Below are 21,748 nucleotides of genomic sequence, written 5' to 3' on the forward strand. Positions count from 1 at the left end.
CTCCGCCCAGGGAAACACGCACCGACCACGCCACCGCCCCCAGCGCTGCCCCCAGCCCGGGCGTGGCGGGGGGCGCCTCGCTCTCCTCACCTTCCCCGAGGGACTCCGGGCTGGCGGTACCCGAGCGGCGCCGATCCCGGAGCCGCCGAGGGAGGCTGGAACCGGCGCGACCGCGTCTCCCGCTCCGTCCCCCGCGCTTCCGGTTGGTGCCGGGGAGCCGGAGCCGCCGCCGCCCCCGCGCCTCCTCGCAGCGGCGCCACCCCGCGCTCTGCGCCGAGCCCCGCGGGGGAGGCAAGGCTGCTGCCGGCCGCCTCAGGGGAGCGGGCTGGGCGGCCGCCCCTGCCTATAGGGGGCGAGGTGCCGCGGCTGGGCGGGCGGCGTGTGGGACGTCAGGCCAGCCTCAGGCCAGGAGGCGGCCGGTACCGGCAGGGCCCCAGCCCCCCGCCAGCCTCTCCACCCCGGCCGAGGGTGCACGAAGGCGGCGGGTGAGGAGGGCCGCATGCCCACCGCCCTCGTCTTCGATAAGTTGATGAGTAACGAGGCACCTGGCCCCTCTTGGCCTGTGCGCCCCTCGCCTGGAGCGAGGGCTGCTGTGGTGGGGCTGGCGTGAGGTGAGCTGGACAGAGCATTGGCTCCGTGGACGGCTTGGGCTGACCAGAGGATGGCCTTCAAGTGAGGCAGGGCGTCTGCTTGTTGGTTAACCACACCAAATTTAGGAAGAGCCTTCTGGACCAAGCAGGGCCTGTCAGCTCAGGTGTTTTCAGTTTGCAAGCACAGCCTTGCCATTGCAGATGGAGGGAGTCATGGCACAGTGCCGCGCTGCCATGGCTGTGGCTTTGGAAGCACAAGTTCCTTCTTTCGATTGCTGCTTCAGTGACAGGCAATATAGCTAAGTTTATCTAAAAATATGACCAGGTGATGCTCATTGTTCTTGTGCCACCAGCACTGGGATGGTGTTACCACAAGCAGCAACGTCCTTTAAGGGCTGGGTGTCGCCTGGGATTGCCAAGCTACTGTGTGGTCAGTGTAGGTCGGTGAGAGGGTCAGGAGCTCCCCAGGAGCAGGAAGGGGGAAGGTTGTGCCACTACAGCCAGTCCTCCTTTTAGCAACGTGGAAGAACAGGAGGACTTGACTGGCAAGTGCAAGCCCTTGGTCCCCTGTCAATATTTCCCAGCTGCCCTCAGGATGGTCACACCAGGTCAGGAAGAAAATAGAGAGACAACCCACCCTCCACCCTCTGAAGCCACATGGACTCTTCCTTATCCAAACATTTTAATGGCATTGAGGTACTCTACTGTTGCAGAAAACTTTTTGCAGATTGAAAATAAGATGTCACACTTAAAGGAAGTGACTCAAAAGGCTCAGGGGCAAACAATTTTTCTGCTGAGGCAAATACATCACATGGCTGTGACAGTACATGTTTTGTATTGGTATTGTGCGAGATTCAATGTCCATCACTGCTTTACACCACACACCTCAGCTCACCTACCAGTGTCTGTATACTGTGGTTTTGCATTCACTGGAGAATCTTGGCTCCTCGTTATCTCTCATATTTGACTATTGTTATGTGTATGTGTAGATCTACCATATAAAAATCAGCTGTGTAGCACAATGAATCACAAAGAGGTGTGCAGCATCACACTGAATCATACACATTAATTGTACATCACTAAGATGGATGGTATTGAGGTGAATAATAGAAGAACACTTTACTGATGAATCAAATACAATCATTTCATGAACATCAGAGGCTTTTCGCCAAGGTATGTTATTTTGGCATGAGGGAGGGTAAAAAACAGTTAAAACAGTAGAGCACAAGTATACATTTCTGGGCATAAAATAAGACCTATTATTTCACTGAGCCATAATAACTAACCAGAGTAAAGTTCAGCAAGATCTTAAGCACTTGATGCAACAAGTACATGAAGATGGTACAAAAGGCAAAAAGCAGGCGCTGGTGACCCCCTTCCACCCACCTGGCTGGCTCAGCATTGCCAGGACAAGCAGTGAAGGAGGTCGGCGTGCTCTGGCTTCCCCTGGATCCCGCACTTTGAAGCGCTGCCTGCCTGATCTGAGAGTGCTTGTGCTTTATGATGAACTGATCTGCTGGTGAGCCTGGAGAAGTCTCCAGTCAAAGTCAATCAAAGGTGCCAGGTTTTAAAAGAAAGCACAACTAACAAATGCAAATCACATGAAACTTGTGCTCTGGAGGAGGGGTGCCACATACTTAGTCTCTTAAATGCTGTGACTAACATGTTTATCCTTCCTGTCTGAGGCAATTGCCAATTAGTCAAATGATTTTAAAATCTATTTAAATGTTAAATCACTTGATTCACTGGCATGTGCCTCAGAGAGCAGAGTGCTTGCATTCAGAGGTCTCTTGCCTCCAGTGCTTTGTCCAGGCTTTTTGTCCAGGGCTATGTATCTGCAGAGCTGGGATTTATCAAGTCTGACTTTAGGCCCTGGTTGCAGAAAGAAATAAACTATTCCAGTAGCGCATGAGAAATGAGGAGGTGGTTAATATTTCCTACTCCAGGAATAGGAGTGCAGAGGCTGCATCAGGCACTGTGTTAACATGCTACTGTTTAAACACATAATTGCACTTACTCTATTAGAGGACAAGAGAGGAAAAGTGAAGGAGCTTGTGTAAGGACTGTCTAACCCCAGTGGTACGCTATCGTGAACCTGGAATTATTACAAGGTTTTAGGTGTGCATTTGAGGGGTTGTATTCTTTCTGCCCTCTGGCTAGTAAGTCTTGAGATATTTTCAAGGGTTTTTCCCATTATCATGAGAACTAAAAAATTAGCTAGAAAAGATCGGAAACCAGAGTAATTGGAGTTTCCTGGGTGGTCATAATACCGTATAAAACGATCAGCCAACACATGGCAATATGGCTTCCACTTACTTTTTGAGGCAGCAAATTCAAACTGAGAAACTCTAAGTTAGCTGTGGAGAACTCAATCCTAATCTCAGGCTTCTTTAATTTATATGGAACAGGCAGAAAAAGAAAATATTTAAAAGCTAACAAAAATAATTTTAAGCCACAACAATTGGCAAAGGATAAAGGCAGCTGTAGCAACTTTTAACTCAATTTTAGAGTTTAAAGGGTTCATATGAATTGTCTCTTTACATCTCATTGCCACACTGGGTGTGCAATGACGTCTTACCACCTTTCAACATGGAAAATATAGTTTCATGCGTACGTCCAGGTGGCTTAAATCATCCTGCCTGCCAAAAGCAGCAGTCACACCCCTCCCTGCCCGGCGAGCCCCATTCCTGCTGCTGCACTGCCCACCTCGTCTTCTGCCAGCACAGTTTTTGCACGGCTGCATGGTGAAGTGGGCTGCAGAGGCAAAGCTACTGCAGGGAAAAGCAATCCGTTTTCACCCAGATCTGAATGCATGTCATCGGGCAATTGCACAAAGACTTGTGCCAGAGCAAAGGCAGGAGAGGATAGGGCTTTCCTGAAGGAGAGCAAGGGCTGATACGAGCAGCTGAGAGGGGACGGAGTGTGGAAGTGCTTTTTTAGCAGTAGCAAAGGTTTATGCCAGCTTAAACTGTATGTGAAACTCTAGACACAGATAATTTGGAGGTGGACACCTGCTCTGTATTTTTCAATTCTCCTTCAAGACTGGCTGAGAGTTCAGCTCAGGCTTAGTACTGAGGTTTCTTTGAAGCACTTCTGCTTCTCTGGCTGATATGGCATGTCTCCATTCCTAGCTTAAAAAATTGGCCAGAAAACATGGTGGGGGTCATGCCTGGGATGGACTAGCATGAAAGGTTGTACACACATTGCCATAGAAAATGTAGCATTGGCATACACTAGTGTTAATCTAGCTAGTTTGAGCAACAATAGCAGTTATAATATAGTAGCGTTAATTTTATGCCATTTGTACCATCAGGTTTGTGACCTGGAACTGGTTCACCAGTGGCTCGCCTGAAAACCCTCCCTGCATCATTATTTTTGCTTGCGCTGTCCAGTGTGAAGTTCATGCAGGTATGTCCAGATATGCTGCAATCACACACCTCTGCGGTTACACCCCAAAACATAACTAGCAGGGTTTGTTTCATGACTAAAAGAGAACTTGTGTGGTACTGCTTGCTGAAATTTGCTGCATTTAGTCTCTCTGAGAGATGGAGTCAGCGAGCTCTAGCAAGTGGAAAATCTAAGGAATTGCCTTTGGATTTGGCTCAGAGGCAATCCTGCCTTTCCTGCTGCAAATGACACGGTGAGTGTGCACCCGCAGACACCGACCATCTGATGCTGTGTGCAGCCCCTGTGCCCACGCAGCCAGGGCTGATTCCTGTGTGCTTCAGCAGCCCGGTCTTTGGTGTGCTGGGGTGAACAGCTAGTTTTCAACTTACATGGGGAATGAAGAAAGATAGAGCCTGTACAAACCATCGTACGTCTCTTAGACCCACATGACTGGTATTTTTTCTGCTGTTGTTTTCTCATCAGTTTTTTGTATTAGAAAAAGAAGGAATTTGTGAAAGTGCCTATATTGTATATGTAACATAAAATTGTAAATATATGTTATTAGAAATACTAATTATGGATGAATTGTAAAATTATTAAGCACAGAATGATATAAATACATACTAGGATGATGAAATACAGGCATTCATGTGGCAGAGAAGGCTTGTGTGTGATGGGTGTTTTACATGTGGATCAGATATCTGCTTTGTGCATAATGGTTTTCAGAACTGGCAGGCTACAGCTTGTACACTATTTGTCTTTCGATCTGGCGTGTGTGCAGTATAAAAGCACATATAACTTCTACAAAAACGTCAATATAATTAACAATGAGATAGCAATGAGATGGCAAAATATTAACAAGAAATAAATTTCCTGATTGTTTTACAAGAATGGTTTTCTTATCTTTTACTGGCACCACAATTTTTAGCCGATCATTATACTCAGCTGTAATCCACTCCTCAGTACTCTGCTCAATTACCATTTCATTACATACTTTTAATTATATATATATATAGCTCATACTCCTTCTTATATTAAATTTTGTGGTCCAATAGACTTAATTTGTTGTTCTAATTTCAGCACTTTTTTTCTCTAAAATGTAATATGGCTTAACACTGTTTTCTTTGTTTTAAAGCTGTACTGAATTTATTGCTGCTATGCCCATTTGTGTTTTCTCATCCACACTACTGTGAGCTCCACTGAAGCAACAGTCCCTTCATTTCCCTCATAATTTTTTTTCCACTAGGTTGCTCAATCGTAGGGAGTTGGGAGAGGCAGGCACAATTCCACCTCTGAGGACCACCACAGGAAGATGACAACACAGAGCATTCAACAGAGCTGGTTTAAAGCATCGTATGTTATTTTCTTTATTAAAACCAACTATTTTCTTTATTAAAACTAAGTAGTATCTAACTATTTAGTACATTTACCTTTCTTGGAAGTGAAGGTAGCCACTATAATTGTGAAAACTTTGGCCACCATTGACAGGGAGTTGGTTTGGACTAAAAAGAATATATTAGCTCCTTTTAATGACATACCGTAGTATTAGTAGCTTACCTTTTTTGCTGCTTGTTTAGTCCAGAGTACATTAATTAGAAAGAAATCTGCCTGTTGAAGATCAGATCTTTTTCTCTTTGGATTTAGAGATGAGATAAAACTAGGAAATGTCCATAATATTATACTGCCACAGAAAAGCCCTTATTCTAGATAAATCTGTTTAGCTATATCATCTCAGTACCTTTGCCTGTGTTTCCAAAAATAAGGTGATCAATCCTCCCAAATGCTAGCACACTATTAACAACAGCGAGTTGTGACAGGGAGGAAAAAAAAATAAAATCTATGCAAACCTGTAACTAGTTTCTGGCAAAGGTGCTAACTGATCAGGAGCATCACAAAGCAGTTACATGCCAGACAACTGGAACAGGAGAAACATCAGGGCAGGAATTACAAATGGAAGGAAACACTAGAATTCAAACAGACACTAGGCAGCAACCTGTCAGTACCGCAGCCCTCAAGGGTCAGTCCTACTGAGAATGAGGACATCTAAAGAAAACCCAAGGCAACACTGGCTTCCTGTTATCTGAGAACATCCACAATGCTGCCGACGGTACTCCTGTGCAGAAATAACGTACACCTGTGAAAAACCACAAAGAGTCGGCAAATACAGCTAGCAGATTCACTTGCTGGCTCGGACAGCATCTGAAGAAAGAACTATTTAAAAACACAAGAGGTGGTGCTATAATGAGGAAACCATGGAGAGCAGAAAGCTTATGATTATTGACAGAAGTTGATTAAGAAATGGATTATTGTCTGTTAGGATGTTGGAGTATCTACTGTCACCTCTAGCCTACGTATCTTTATGTAAATTTCCTTTAATTGAGTTATTCATTTACAATCATTATTTTCATTGTAATGTGCTTTATTTGCATTTGAAAGCAAAAAGAGGAAAAAAATTAAACACGACTGGCTGACCCCTGCCATGTGACAAAGGCTTTGCTTTTTGTCACTCTGACCCAAATGGATTAGGGCCAGGAAATAAAGGTCAACCTCTTACCAGTACCCCTGTGTGTCACATTTTTATTACATGGAGTTTCCAAGAAAAATATTCCAATTTGCGTCAGTAATTATGCATTCTTTATGCATTTTCATGTAGCTTTCTGCGTTTATTTTGAATTCAGAAATTACCTTTGAGTGCCAAACCTATTAAAAATGAACCCTTTGTGAAATATCCTTCAGCAATTAGATGTAAATGGCAGATTTTGTAGCTGTACATGCTGTCTGTTTTGTCCTTTTAATTGTAAGAACCTTCCTTTTTACCCTAGTCCCCTCCATCACCTGAGTCAAAAACCAGCAAGACAGTGGTTGGATTACATTATTTTATGAATTTACAAGTTATTTCCTTAGTTAGGTGCTGTATGAGAGCTGTATTTTATTGCTAAGGCAGTGGACAGGGCAGATGAAGTAAGAGCCAGTCTTATGTGTTACTGGATGGTGTGTAGGTAAATTCATGGGGGATGTACCCCAGGTGCTCCTATAGCACGCTGACCACAGCCTTTGACCATGGTGAGAAGCTGAAGATGAGGTTTTAGCCACCAGCTGTGTCAGGGAGCTCCCTGTCCTGTGGGGGTTGGTGTGGGGCAGCAGTGCCTGTTCGCGAGAGAGGTGGAGGGGTTAGGGTCCCCTCTGGGCACCGAGGCTGGCTGGGCCATCACCCCCACCGAGGGCCAGCCAGCCCCACGGCACTGCTACAGGGAGACGTCCGAGGGTGGCGGGGGTTCCCTGGTCACGGCTACAGCCCTGGAGGCAGGGCTCCGCTGGCTGTTTGTGCTCCAGGCAAAGATAGGCTCCTATAGAAGTTTCTGGTGTAGTAATTTTAATGATAACTTTTTAATCTGGTCATTATTTTCTTTGATTGCTAATACTGTGACCTCTGGTGACAGCTGCTGCTTGTGCCTGCTAAACTTTAATGCAGGCTACAGTAAAGAACATTATGATTATTTGAAAAGGCAGGGTGTAATGCATTTCAGATTAACGGTGAAAGAAAAGCTATTCAAGTTAGAGGTTCACTTTGCCATATCACTCTCTGTGCTGCTTTCCTTATTATCAGTACAAAAAATGAAATGAGAATAGCACATCTTTTAATTTTCTTCCACTATTACCTCTTGATTTGCATTCAGAGCTCCCAGAAGAAATACCACTGAATTCAGAAGTAGTCTATTTAAGCTGCGTGGTGTTTAAAAATTGCTGGAAGAGGTTAAGGTACTGTGTATTATGCAGTTGACCTTACTAAGAAGCTATGTTAACAATTTAGACTTATAATTTTCTGTCGTTACATTTTGTTAAAATATTTCTTTTCTTTTTTTTTTTTTTTTTAAGCAAAATTCATTATCTCTTTTGGTACCCCTGCAGGTTAAACCTTTTGATTTCTCCCTAACTTATTTTGTAAGATTTCTAAATTGTATTTAAACTTCTTGTACTTAAAAACTTGTTTTGCTAGTGTCTCTTTGAAAAGAGGGATTTTTTTTGTCTCTGTCTCTCTCTTTGTACATGGTCTGCAGAGGCTGTGTGCCTTTACAGCATTTTCCTTAGGAGGAAAAAACCCAAATCCTCCATCTGCAGAGTCCTGCAAGTACATTTGAACCCTTTTATCTGACACTATCATGTCTTTGTGGCTGATCAGGTTTGAAGGAGATGTCTGGGGAAAATACCGTGGATCCTGCCTTTACCAAACAGCTGTAGCCTGCTGGTATGTTGAATTCAGCCTCCCTGGATTTAACCTTTGTTCCCTGGCACTGTCTAGCGATGGATGGCCAGCCCTGGGCCTGATCATCGAGAAAACCAGCAAATCCTAACAAAGCAACAACAGCGAAATGTGCCAGGGGAGGGGAGGGCTGTACCCTGCAACTCTCTAGGCTCTGTAGCTCTAAATAGAGGTGTCTGTGCTGTGTGCTGCTGCTTGAGCAAAAAACCGCCTCAGTAGTGGAACCCTGTAATGCAGAACATTTTCAAAATGCCCAAGATGTCGCCATCCCGGCTCCATGGCCCCCAGCAGTGGATGTTTATCGCGGATACTGCCTCCTGGTCACCCTCTCAGCTAAAAACTGCAGCTATGACTCTGCCAGTAAAGAAACAGGGACGGGGCTCTGGGGCGTGCGGCCAAGTAGCACGGGCCAGCCGTATCGGCATTGCACAACCCATGACCCTCGGGTATAATCATGATTTTAAGCAGGTTTATATGTTTTCAGTTTGCAGTGTTGAAATAAGGAGGGAGCTGTGCTGCAGCGTTTATGCTGTTCGCGCAAGCAGGTGTGATGGAGGTGCGAAGCACCCTGGGTCCCGCTGGAGTACTGCAGGGCAGGGATGGAGACAGGCTGGGCAGGCTTGTCCGTATTTCCCACTGGAACTGGACCAAAGTGCACGCTCCCCCACAAAGAATGGCTGGATGCTTTCATACGGTGGTAGTTGGCGCGGGCCAAAATCAGGCCCAGTGCTACGACTAAAGCAGCAGCATGGACCACGAGCGGTGCAGCGCTGGGGATCACCCGACCTGCTTTGGCCTGGCTGTGTTGGCGCAGCATCCAAGCCCAGGCTTACAGACCGGCCCAAGTCAGCAGGCAAGGGGTGTCTCTTCACTGAAGCAAGACGAAGTTGTGACTCGCAGCTGCAAGCACAGGGTGAAGGCAGCATGGGCATTTTGCCATTTCAGTGTTTCCCAAGTTCCTATTCATTCTTCACACTATTCCAACAGTCACTTAGACTGCATACAGCAAAAGCAATATACTAACAGCTGCCTTCCTGTTGTAAAGTCAACACAGGGAGCGAGAGAAGCCCAGTATGGATCCCAGAGCCAGAAGGTAGTTTTATTCATTTAATCTCTAGGTATGTAGACTGTGAGCAGCACCATAGCAACTATCTGAGCTACTTGAATGAGTTAGATACAGAGATAGCAGTATTTGTTATTTACACAGCACCCTTTATTGGAAAATTAAAAAAATGCCAGATACCAGTTTCATTGAGTAGGTAAACTGCATTCGTTTGTTGATATGGAGGTGCCATAAAATCTCTATTTGTATCACCAGGATATATCTTCACGATAGAGACTGTTTGGCAACAAATAAGTAAAACAGTTAGAGGTTTTAAGGAATAAAAGAATAAACCAAGGGGATAAAAACATACTAAACGGATGAAGAATCGGTTGATGTGCAGAGCCAAGCTGAAACTTGGCAGCTTTATAAACCAGTTAACACAGAAATAAATGAAGGTCCAAACCATAGGAACAAATCTGGAACAAATAAAATCATGAATTCACAAATGTTATAAATTGATTGTAAAGATAAAAACGTCTTTTGAATTAATTGTGTCCCTGTAGTTTATTCTACTGCATACTTTGCTTCTGGGAAGATTCTGTATCTGAAACAGCCATACGAAGTATATTCATAGAGCAGTACAAATGGAAATAAGAAATATTTCTCACTTGAAATAATAAGACACAAATTTGTCTCTATGTTATTAGCTGGTTTTCCTCTGAATCATCTTGAACTTCTAGTCAGACAGCAAAGTTAAAATAAATTATTTCATCATGCTGCAGAATATTTCTTAACTGTGTAATTCTTTCCTTTGCAGGGTGCAGGTACTGAGCAGATAGCAGTTCTATGTGTCAGCACTTCTCTGGTGACTCCCAGCTTTTGCAGAATTTATGTTTTATAGATAAAAAAAAATAAATCTTTATGTGTACACTGACTCCACACAGTCCTGGTCAATGCCAAGAAAAGTAAACTCTGCGTCTGAGGCAAAATGTAGACTATATCAATGAGGTCATCTCTGAAGCTTAATTAGGAGATAATAGTTGCATCTTCTAATTTCAGGCTTAATCGGTTTTATGACACCCAGCTTCGCAGAGCAGAGCCGGTGTGAATGCAATAGGGACAACTTTTGCCACTTGAACGTCGTTATTCCCTTGGTACACGCTTGGCCACCACCAGTACTTGCCCAGCAGCCGTACAGCCATCCTGAGGGCATTCAGGCTAGCACAACTGACCTCGGAGCGGAAAGGGTGCAGGCCAGATCACCTCTTCCCTCATGGCTGCTGGACCTGACAGACCTCCCCGAGGCAACCGAAGCCAGAGGCCCCTCGAGTGCCACATTAGCCAAGGCCTGAGCTCGAGTTAGCTAACCTGAGGTAAAGCCCTCTCCAAGATGAGGTAACCTTTTGTGCTCACATTAGTGACCACGCAGGACTGGTCAGATAGCTACAATGAAGAATATATCCCTTCTTAATTTAAATCTTTCCAATTTAAATGTTTTCTGTCTTTAGAGGGGAGGGTAGGGAGCCCCTTAAGAAACTCTGAAGGAACCAGCTAATAAAACCATAGTGTTACATCACTGCAAGACTGTCATCCCCCGTGGCAGGGATGGATCTGACTGGCTTTAAGTTGCTCATCTGTATCCCAATGGATGTAGGCCAACTGCGGTTCTGAGGCCCAGCCTATGACAAGTGAAGTTTGCTGTATCAGCCAGTTAATAGCATTGGTATTCATGCAGGGATGAAGCTGAAAGTGCAAATAAGGCCAGTGACTAAACCTTTCCGGCAATTACATTTAATGAGGTACTGCATGTTATTTACAGAAAACATACATCACATAATTCCTACACATAAAATGCACACAAGGTATAAAGACAAAAGCTGCACTCCCATAACATGCTTAACAAAATAAATAAAACTGAATTATTTTGGCACAATAGCTATTACATAAATAAGTATTCTAGAATGTAATGAATTAACATTTATTTACAGTCTATTGAAAGTGCAAAACAATTGGCTGAAAATTAAGATATTTGTAAATGCTTAAGACCAGAAAATATGTGTTGACCAGCCACAATTAATTATAGCTGAAGTTTAAGGTTTTAATGTCCAGGAAATTATTCTCTTGAAATCCGTTTGTGCATATTGTGCTCTTTTTGAACCAGTCCTTTGCTACCTTTATGCTATGGATTTCGGCAACCTTACTATTGTAATGGAATTTTGTAAAAACCTGATTGGTAGTTTAAAAAAAGAAGTAAAATGTAAACACAGATTAATCTATTCATCATTCAAAATATTTTCAGTCCTGTCAGTCCTGAAATGGCCACACTGCTTGCAGTAGTAGGCAGTATGATTAAGATTAGAAATTTTTCTTAGTATCTGTTCTATTTCAAATGGAAATATTTATAAGTCTTCTCTGCATGGAACTATACCGTGGACCTCTCTTGAACCTACATTCTTTCATCAGATGCTTACATACACCTCCTACTGAGGTCAACAATAGCCGCGTAAGCTAAACTGATACCACTTTTGGTCCTGACCTGGAGAATAAACCATAAAATATACATTTTTAATTAGGGAGAAAAACACTACCTCCCTTAGAATTGTTAGAAGCTTTTTGTGCATTTTCCCCTAACTGTTCTATTTTATCTTTTGCCTTTTTTAATCCATATGAGAAATCATTTACTACATTTTAAGATGAGTTAACAGGTCACAACATGGCCACCCATACCGCTCCAGTGCATAAATTCTTCCTCAGCCGAAGCTCTCTGACAGGCTGGTACATTGTGCGTTGCCTAAGACCTTAGGATATGTTTTTGCTTAGTTTTGTAGTGGCAGTGCGGTAGCAGAGAAAGTGAAGTTCTTAACAAGTGACCTTGACAGGATAAAAGATCATTTCTCATCATTGCTTCAAATGTTTATGCTCGACGCGGTTCTAGTCGGTGAGACATCTGTGATAAAGTTCTCTGGTTGTCAATCACATTTAATTGCCGCACATAGCTCCGAACATCCTGATGGTTCTTATTAGTTAGGGCTGCATCGGGATCTGGTGAAAGAGAAATGATGTAGGATTGATACACTTAAACGAACAAATGCCTGAACAGAATGCGTAACTCTTTACAAGCTGTCACAGGAAACACCAGATCCTGGTGAGTTAAAAAGAAAATATTTAGAAATCGCTCTCTTTGAAACCTTTCCTCCATATCTGATAGTGTTTCTGGCTACTACCCCCACAAATTAGCTTTTTCTCTCAGACATCCTTGGCTACATTTACTCAAATTGATGGCCCTTGGCTACAGTTTTATACATCACCTTACCAGTCAATAGCTATAAATTATATAGCTGACTACTATGATTTAAAGCTGCCCATCTGCTTTTGAACCGGCAGCTTTCACACAGACTCAAAACTATGTAATTGATTTTAGCTTCCTTTCATGAAGCATTCCCATTTCTAGCTCAGTATTAAATATTTGTAACACTGCAGTGCTTAGTGGCTGCCCCTTTCAAGCCTCAAAATTTCCTACCTGTTTACTTTACTTAACCGCATTATACCTACTCCAACAACAATTATGAAATACCACCGAGTTAAAATCTGAGTATCTTCAGCCTCACAGTGAATAGTTTACAATGTAATGAAATATGTGTAAGGTAACTTAAACTTCTCTAAAAGAAAGATACTGAAGCATCTACTATATATAAATACACGTACACACACATAAAAAGCATGGCACTCGGATACGGTACATCTATATACTGACATTTTGTTATACCATATATAGTGAAAATCCGCTTCCATTTCTAAATATGTGGAGGTCTCATTAGTGCTCAATACATTAAAATTAAAAGATAATAGCCAGAAAAACCTCGATGGTGGGAGAAAAAAAAAAAAAGCTCCCTTAACTTGATCTTCTAGAGTTAAGCTTGACCCAGACGGAAAGAAACTATTTTTATAAAAATATATTGTGTTATATTATTTATTCTGTTCTTTGAGAAAGAGGAAGGCTGCTCTGAGGCTTCAAGTAAGTTCTGGTAATTACACTGACAAACAAGTTTTAAGTTCATCAGCTTATGCAGTTATGTCATTTATAAACATCATGTTTCCAGACTGGTTTCCTATAAAAACAGAGTTTACCCAAGCAAGTATCTTGGATGTATCTGTGTGCTGCTGTCTGCTGGCCTTACTTTAACCACTCCTGAACCCAGAGGCTAATTTCAATTGACTCTGATGTGTAAGAGACCTCACAGATATTTAGCTCCTTCCCATGCTTGGAAAAGAGATGGAGGAGAAGGGGCTTATTAGAGCTTCCTGAAGGATATTTCACCCTGTGAAACATCGGAGGATCCAAACATGGAAGAATCACTGGAAACCAGGCTTTTCAGTTCTGGTACACACAGAATTAGTTGCAATTACTTTAACTGCTGATGATAATGCTGACTGTGCAGATGTTGTAATACACTTACTGAAAGATTGGCTTCGGCAGAATTTCACCGTCCTGACAGTGTTGGCAATCATGCGCTGGAAAGAAAAGATGGGATGCAATCAGAGAACAAGCACTGTATTTCATCATCATTTAAACGAAGCACCTAACTGTGCCTGAGTGTGAAGACAAATGCCAATAAAAGCAGTCATATGAATGAAAATATAATTTTAATGCTGATACCCTCATACATAGGGTGTGATTTACATTTACACAGGCTTCAAATGAGCATGAGTGTAATTTACATGCGCTCAGAGAACCCTTTCCCTTGCTTGGATGCTGTAAAAGGACTTAACTAAGAATGAAAATCAGCCCCTTCAATGTGCATTTCCTTGATAACATCTTCCCACGTTAAAAAGTAAAAGGAATATCATATAGAACTCCTTGGAGCATGCACACACATTAATTTTAAGACCATCAGTTCCTAACAGCAAGGCCATTTCTAGAACATACTCAGCAATTAAAGAGCTTTCACCTTTCATACGAGTTTGAGTTTAAAATGCAGCCCTCCTGGAAAACGACAGTGTAAAATCACATGTGAGGGTGTGTGTTCACTGATTCCCCTCTGGAAGTACGCTCGATTCCCAGGTGAGAAGGCCACCGTTAGAATGGTGGCCCTGTAGGCAAGTGTCATCACACAGACCTGTTAGACAGTGTTAGCTTGCACAAGTCTATCCAACCCAACATGAAAAGTGGATTCACTTTTGGTGGACACTCCTACTGGCAATTCACAAAAAAAGCTGAAGCCACTTCAGTCCTTCTTGGCTGTGCTTGCTCTTCAGTAAATAAGCCATCATTTCTCTCACTCACGTGAGAAAAGATTTTGCTCTGATAAATCTGTTCTATTTTACACTAGTTTTTAAGAACAGAAATGAAGGTAAGTCATAAAGGAAAACATTTCAGATTTAGTTCTGGACTGCAAAATTTTAACTGGCTAGTGTGATTAGCACCGCACAGGTAATAAGCCCAGCAGTGCAGGGGCAAAATCAGTTGTTCTGCATAATAGCAAATAAACGGAAACTTCAGCAGTAAAACTGAATTCTTTAGCTAGACAGGTTGATTCAATTGCTGTTATAAGGACAACATTTATTTCAGTTTCTTTTGCTTAGATTAAGAAAAAGCAGAGGAGGGAAATGCTATTCCTAATCAGAGTCTAACATTCGTTCCAGCACTTTAACATGGTCCAACAATTACAACACAGCTACGTCTTTTAACACACCAGGCTGCTTCGTACCTTCTTGAAATTTTGTGAGAGTTTAACAAGCTAGTCATAAACCCTCACACAATGGAATGATATATTTCTTACCAGTAAACAGTAAAACCTAGGGCATATGCTCCTCAAAATTAATACTTAATTACAATCTTAATGAAGATGATGTTATAAATAAAATAGCTTTGTGAAATCTGTCATTCCAGAAGTGGGAAGCACCAAATTAAAACATTCCTTACACACATACTGAATAATCTTAGACATCTTAATGCACTGTCAAGCATACAAAAATGGGTATGGCTGACAGCATTAGAAACACTATTGATATATCATGTACTAAATTTTTGTGGATTACACACTGCATTATCAAATGAAATGTAGCTATTCTGAAACTCATCTAAAATATTTTAATTCTAAAACACAAGTTCCCAAAAGATCTAGGGAATTTGGACATGGGTCTGCTTATATTGTTCCTAAAGTCATACGTATTTACATGTGGAAAATAAGTAGATTTCAAGTAAGAGTAATTTTTATCCTATGTTAATTTTCACACCTTTCAAGCCATTACTACTAGGCAGATTTTCTAAGGCACTTACCTTGCAAACATTCTCATATGTGCTTAGCATTAAGCATGTGAGTAAGCCCCATTGACTTCAACAGAACCTCTTAAATACTCAAAGAGAAGCACCCATTATAATACTGGATTGAGACAGAACGCAGTGCATATTACAGTGTTGGTTCTTCAACCCAATCAAATGAAAATCAAAACAACATGAACTTGTAAACATGAATGTTTCCTAACTCTATGGATTCATATTTGGCTCTGTCATGTGATGCTGCTACTTTGATTTACACCATTTCACATAGTATTCCCCTAAAATAACTATTTCAAGGTGAGACCATAAAGTTGTACTGGATCAGTCAATCTGATGAAGTTTCAAGAGCATCTAACTTCAAGGGAAGCTTTGCTAAGCACACTTCATTTTTATGAAGATAGCTAGTGTTGCTTGATGTACTCTCTAGATACTCTCTACTCTCTAGGTTGTTAATACACACCCTAATTTTTCACATCTGTAAAAATTTAGGTTTCAAAGCCTCACTTCATAATGATCTTTGGAGCTAGACTGTAGGCTCAGTGTTTGATTAGTTGAGTATTAAGCTACTTAGGTGAAAACTTAGATTTATCAAAAAAGTGTGTTGTGTGGAATCATTTTACTCATTTTCTTTTTTTCTTCTTTATGTGGGGAATTTGTTCTGGAAAAAAGCATAGCATTCAGAATAAGTCCTGTAATGCTGTATTGTACTGAAAGATAAATTATGTGTATAGCAAAGAGTTTTAAAAAGTTTTCACTATTTCCAAATTTCTCATTATATGGGCTATTCCAGGCAAGGAAAACTGACGTGGCAATGAACTTGTCTGACTTCAGGTTAAAGGCTGAACTGCCTGGCTCCCTTCAGTTGGCTGAAAGGCTTCATTTTAAGGAGTTACTTTGCCTATTCCTGAGGATAATCTCATCAATCTGTGCATTCAGAAGTATCCGGGCAATGATGAAACACAAAGGAATGAGGAAGCGGATGCTAAGGCAGAATAAATGGAGAAACTGTGGCCAGAAGGCAGCATCACAATCCAATGGGGAGATTCTGGAGCATTATGTATCCTTGAAGAGCTCCTTTCACATTGCTTTTTTCCAAGTGCTGTTGTACTGTCTAATATAAACTCAAAAGAGCTCCTCTTTGGAAGGTGCAAACTGAAGAGAAAACCAGCATATGAAACGAAAGTGAATTTCCCTTCCTGAATCTTGTAGATAAGTTGGATTGTCTTCTTTTGATTCAAGAAAACTAGAAACGTGCATAAAACATGTTCAGATGGAAGTTTATTGCCAGCTCCTTACAATTTTTCTTCAAATAGAGGATTACCTCTAGTTAATGCCCGCAAAAATTAGCCTCTGTTTACTCACTGTGCTAAGAAAGACCATTATTGGAAAGCCATACAAACCTGAATTTGGATCTTTGTGAAACAGAACCAACTGCATAATATAACAAGCAACCGCTACTACCAGCACGCTATATATACACAACAATACCCTTTCAAGTTTTACGCAGTCTGGAATAGTGGCAGCAGGCCAGCACATTATCTTCTAATCCATTCCAAACTCAGGTTTCTAAATGTTATAAATATTCATATATGCCATAGAAAACTACTAAGGGCTTTAGTCACACATTTTTTGCATAATCTTTATGTTCCAAAAATGAAAGACTGTTTGCCCTTTTTTTGCATAAGGATCAGAGTGTGAATATCCTTTTGTTCATCTCCACAAAACCCGAAAACCAATATGCACAGATTCTCTAATCCTCATTTCACACCTGAAGGGTGAAGAGGCTTGACAAAAAGCAGCATCAGTGGCCAGCATCATGGCACTGTCTTGTGCTGCTATGGCAGGTCAGCACTTTCAGAGCTCTTTTGTGACTTCTGCTCCCTCTACAGGTGCCATTTCTGAGACGTTGCTGGGTAGTGCAACGTGGAGATGGTGCCACGGAAAGTGATCTTTGTTCAGGCTGTCTGATGATTTGAGATATGGCACTGATAAAGTTCCCAAATAATTGCATCTTCCCTCTGTCTGTGAATTCAAAATTCCGTACTGGCAGTCAGAGCGCAGGATTATGCAGCTGAGGTTTGAAAAAAGGGGAAATCAGTAAGTGGTCAAGAGTATGAAATATTGCCTGTCCTTAAGGACAGTCATGCTCAGTACTTTCTCAACTTTCCTCTCTCTCCTATCCCTGGCAAGGCATAATTCTAGAAAAGGGCTTTTAAATTTTTTCTAAATATATGGCTATAAAAGCAGTGTCACTTGAATTTTATATATTGCCCTGTACTGTGCTGCAGGTTGTAGGTTGTTCTGTATCTGCTAAAACATACAGAGTTTATAGGAACTAATACTACTGAAATACTACTGACAGCTTTGGGGGCTCTCCTTCACCTGAAAAGACAGTCATTAAGGGACCTAAAAAACAAATGTGTATTCTAGATCACAAACAGATTGTTTTTGCTGTCTACTGCCATCTTTTTACCTTTCACCTACTTGCAGCTCTTAAAATCTCCTCAACGTGCCAAAATACAAGTAAGCCTTTTAAACACTTTACAAGCCTATTCATTCCTTGTTCTTCTATGGCAAGTATGTCTTCAGTTTTTACATAGATGGGTCTTCTAAAGCAACACCTACTGTCAACTCACTAGTGGAGAAAAGATGCAGGTATTTTTTACCACGCAAGGTTATGGAGTATGGGCCAGCCTAGAAGGTACATCTGAGCAACGCCGTGGTGAAAAAAGCTTGTACCTTGTCTCCATCAGTTTCTTACAGTGAGATAAGGAAAAGACCTTCAATACTTCTCTAAACTCATGTCTATTTGGTATTAAAGACAAAGCCTTCAACTAAAGTCTTATACTACTAATACCAGTAATTTAGGTATTCTGGCTACTTACTGACAAAAGTATAAATAACATGTTCCAGGCTGGATTTTAAGGCCAAATACATGTTTTCTCCATCCCCCGCCTTGCTTCATGCAATAAATGGCATAGTAAAGAGCACAAGTACAATGCAAGTACAAAGAGTATACCTATTTCTGACACATTCAGTGTCGTCTGCCCACATCTTGTACAAACTAAATGGGTCCATTTACAAACTCCCCTCTTTACACATTGCTGTGGCTCTACCACAGATGATACTCTCTTCCCTGGCAAGCTGTCCCTGCCCTCCCCCTCCTCACAGCCTCCTCCAAGTAAGAGGCATCCATGGGGATCAGGAGATGCGGAAGGGGAAGGAGCAGGCAGCGACAAAGGCAGCAGCAGGTAAAGCTCAGCAATGCTCAGCAGAGCGATGGCCCCACGCTACTGCCAATACCACAGTTCTGTCACTACACCTCTGAAAAGACCAATTTATAGGAAAGCGTAGCAGGAAAAAATTTACTCAGTCCCTTTCCTTTTTAGGTTGACTTGCTAAAAAAAACCAACCTAGGCTAATGTGGTTTAACACCATCTGCCTGTTTTTCCCTTCTTCTCTAGATAATTTTGTCAAATTTGAAAAAAGACCCCAGAGTTTTCAAACATAAGAAAGCTCATACCAATTTTCTATGAAAATAGATGGCTGTGGACAAGAGAAAGATCGTGTAAGTGCCCTCATCTCCTGTCTCCTTCAGGGAAAATGCTGTAGTGCAAGTTCCTATGTTATGATAAAAACCTATTCACACAGAATTCTCCAGCCATGAAGAAACCACACAAGCCCCAGCCACGAGGAAAGCTCTGAGCAGAGCTCAGGCAGCCATGAAACACAAATGTTTAGGAAATCAGGCCTCGCTGTTTCTGGCACTCGGGGAACTCCTGGCTCAGACACTGTCTGACAGCTCCTGTGTGTTTTAAGATGCATCGTTTAATATAAATAATAACAGAAACATCAGAAAACATAAAAGATTTAAAGGAATCTGTTTCAGCTGAAGAGATGCCACTAGGTCAAACTTCTACTTTTGGCTGCTGGTTACGGGAATAAAGTTGTCAGCAGCACATCAGCTGTCGGGATCAGAGCTCTGTGGTGAGAATGCAGACACGATGCCAGAGGCTGTTCTCAGTTTCATCACTGTGCTTACATGAGAGTCGGAGGGACCCACCTCCTCCGGTGGCAAATGGCACCACCAGTGGCAACTACCCAGATATTTTTATTCATAAACTTCAGCGAGCATCAAAGTTAAGATGGATCAGGGGAAATAATTTTCCAAAGAATGAAGATGTTTTAGACAGATCAGTAAGAGTGGGTCCCAGCAATATTCAGAGGTATCTCCACCTGCTTGTGACAGAACATCATGCAGCAGAACAAACAGGCAGGAACAACAAATGGCAGGACACGACTCCTGTGAGGAAATCTGGTTTCTGCTTTCCTCCTGAAAATGGCAGAATAACATCACAGATTTACCTTGAGTTTACACTTATGTAAAAGAGAGATGAATTTATCTGAGAGTTATCTGGCTGAGTGGTCTTGTCTTCACTAGTTAATATCTGGCAATTATGTGTGGATATGACAGTTCTAAGCTTAACACAAGTAGGCGGTAGCGACTGAGGTTTAACAGTAGGCTTTTCTTCTTTGCTTGACCTGATGACACATGCAAAAAGCTAAAACCTGCCAGGTCCATATTAGGATTTGAATGAATTATGTGGGTGGAATCTGAATACATGTTGCTTTGAAGAGGTATGGGTTGAGAGAAGCAGGAAAAACACCATAGAAGCATGCAGAATAGCTAGTGAAGAACATTAAAAACACAAAAGATATACCTGTAGTAAGGCCTGGAGAAAAAGCAGAGCGAGCCTTTAGGTAGAGCACTAACTGAAGAAAGGTTTAGAATACTGAGAAAGGAGAACGTTTCCCTTTCTGTTGTGTGGAAGAGCATGAGACATTATATTGATTCTTTGAAAAATACATAGCATCAAAAATACATTATTTGATCTTCACTTTCCCCTCCTAAAGGAAATGCTCAAAGCTCAGATTACTGATCAAAATGGGTGATACTACATTCATGCAGTACAAAATTCTATTTAAAACTTGTGGGTGTTACTAGCATATCCATGTTCTGAAGATAACATAGCTCTGAAGATAAGGCAATGTGCAGACTAGGGTGAAAAGGACAGACCTGCAGCAGCCTAGATATAGATCAGTTTAAGCTGCTATAAAATTCACTCTTGGTCTTCAGCGTGCCAAACTGTGATACAGAATGGTGCAGAACCATTTCTAAATGACAAGTCTGGGTTGAACTGTCTATGGGCAAGTGCTGACAGGAGAGCTCCTGCCTCCTGTAATGGCTTTTACAGATAATCAGGCCTAAAGAAGAGCCGGAGGGAAACAGCTCTGAGGCCTGTGGTTGTACCGGCTCTTCTGGCTCAGGAGGTGTAAGTAGGCCAAGCGAGGTGGAGAACGTGGAGCCAGCCACAGAGCCATGCCTATAGCAATGCAGCTGCCATCCCTCCTGGTTCAGAAGTGCTCCGGCAAGTCCAGATCCCTTTGTGTTCTCCAAAATATTTACTATCTACACTTATATATATATATATATATATATATATATACATTTCTCTATCTGATTAGAACAGGCAGTCCAGGAAAAAGTCCTTTTCTGCAGGTAGAAGGCTCAAGGCCTTTGGAAGGAGATGGCAACACAGTCTGCGTATGCAATTACAGAATGTCATTATTGCAAAGTGAGGTCAGGCCCTTACTCAGGCATCAGCACTACCGTTTACCCACAAAGAAGTCTCAGCTTAGTACAGTGGTATTTTCACCCCTACGACAGAGGCTGTCCTGGAGCTGCAGACTAAAATCTTAGAGTAGAATTCACTTAAAGTGATGATCACTTTTCTGTGAAAGTTCTCTAAAGAGCTGAAAGTCCTCCTTTTTGCCCTCCACGCTATCATTGCTCGGAAGATAAGACAAGCTCCTCCGCAGAGCAATGGAAATAACCTTGGAGTGGTTCTGGTTACTGTAGTACTAAGAACAAGCAGATCTATGTGCCAGAGCAGATATGCTCTAGCATGGCTGCTGAATGGAGCTTTACTGCTGGAACAGTAAGTCAGGTTTGGTTTTGCAGGGCAGCTGCTCATAGCTGGGCTTGGCTAATCCTACTTCTCAGATGCAGGTGTCATTAACCATATTAATTAAGAACATGGCCTTAGCAACCAAGAAAATGGCTTCTCACTGCTGAGAAACTTGAGTTTCAGTTGAAATTTCTGCCATGGGAAGTTGCCTGCCTG

The 21,748-nt window shown here is 42.0% G+C and overlaps 2 protein-coding genes and 1 long non-coding RNA gene across 10 annotated transcripts in view; 1 reads left to right on the forward strand and 2 right to left on the reverse strand.

Moving 5' to 3' along the window:
- MAP3K20 (mitogen-activated protein kinase kinase kinase 20) overlaps positions 1-223 on the reverse strand; it is a 91,947-nt gene extending 91,724 nt beyond the window's left edge. For both annotated transcript variants that reach the window (XM_075756644.1, XM_075756645.1), the window contains exon 1: positions 91-223. The gene's annotated coding sequence lies outside the window, so the exon portion shown is untranslated. The remainder of the gene's footprint in view (positions 1-90) is intronic.
- LOC142602354 (uncharacterized) lies at positions 78-10,180 on the forward strand. Of its 3 annotated transcripts, none has more exons than XR_012836088.1 (5): positions 78-202; positions 3,904-3,998; positions 5,224-5,330; positions 7,655-7,736; positions 10,101-10,180. It is a non-coding gene; the product is annotated as an uncharacterized LOC142602354 (long non-coding RNA). The 3 variants fall into 3 exon arrangements; XR_012836087.1 differs by lacking the exon at positions 78-202 and adding an exon at positions 241-611; XR_012836089.1 differs by lacking the exon at positions 78-202 and adding an exon at positions 241-611 and having other exon boundaries at positions 8,723-10,174.
- An 878-nt stretch (positions 10,181-11,058) lies between these two features.
- RAPGEF4 (Rap guanine nucleotide exchange factor 4) overlaps positions 11,059-21,748 on the reverse strand; it is a 153,310-nt gene continuing 142,620 nt past the window's right edge. For all 5 annotated transcript variants that reach the window (XM_075756638.1, XM_075756636.1, XM_075756639.1 and 2 more), the window contains 2 exons: positions 13,741-13,795; positions 11,059-12,325 (listed from right to left, as the gene is read on the reverse strand). In XM_075756638.1, coding sequence (XP_075612753.1) covers positions 12,198-12,325; positions 13,741-13,795 — 183 coding nt within the window. In that variant the 3' untranslated portion in view covers positions 11,059-12,197. The remainder of the gene's footprint in view (positions 12,326-13,740; positions 13,796-21,748) is intronic.

This window comes from Balearica regulorum, chromosome 6, assembly GCF_011004875.1.
Source record: "Balearica regulorum gibbericeps isolate bBalReg1 chromosome 6, bBalReg1.pri, whole genome shotgun sequence".
NCBI lineage: Eukaryota > Metazoa > Chordata > Aves > Gruiformes > Gruidae > Balearica > Balearica regulorum.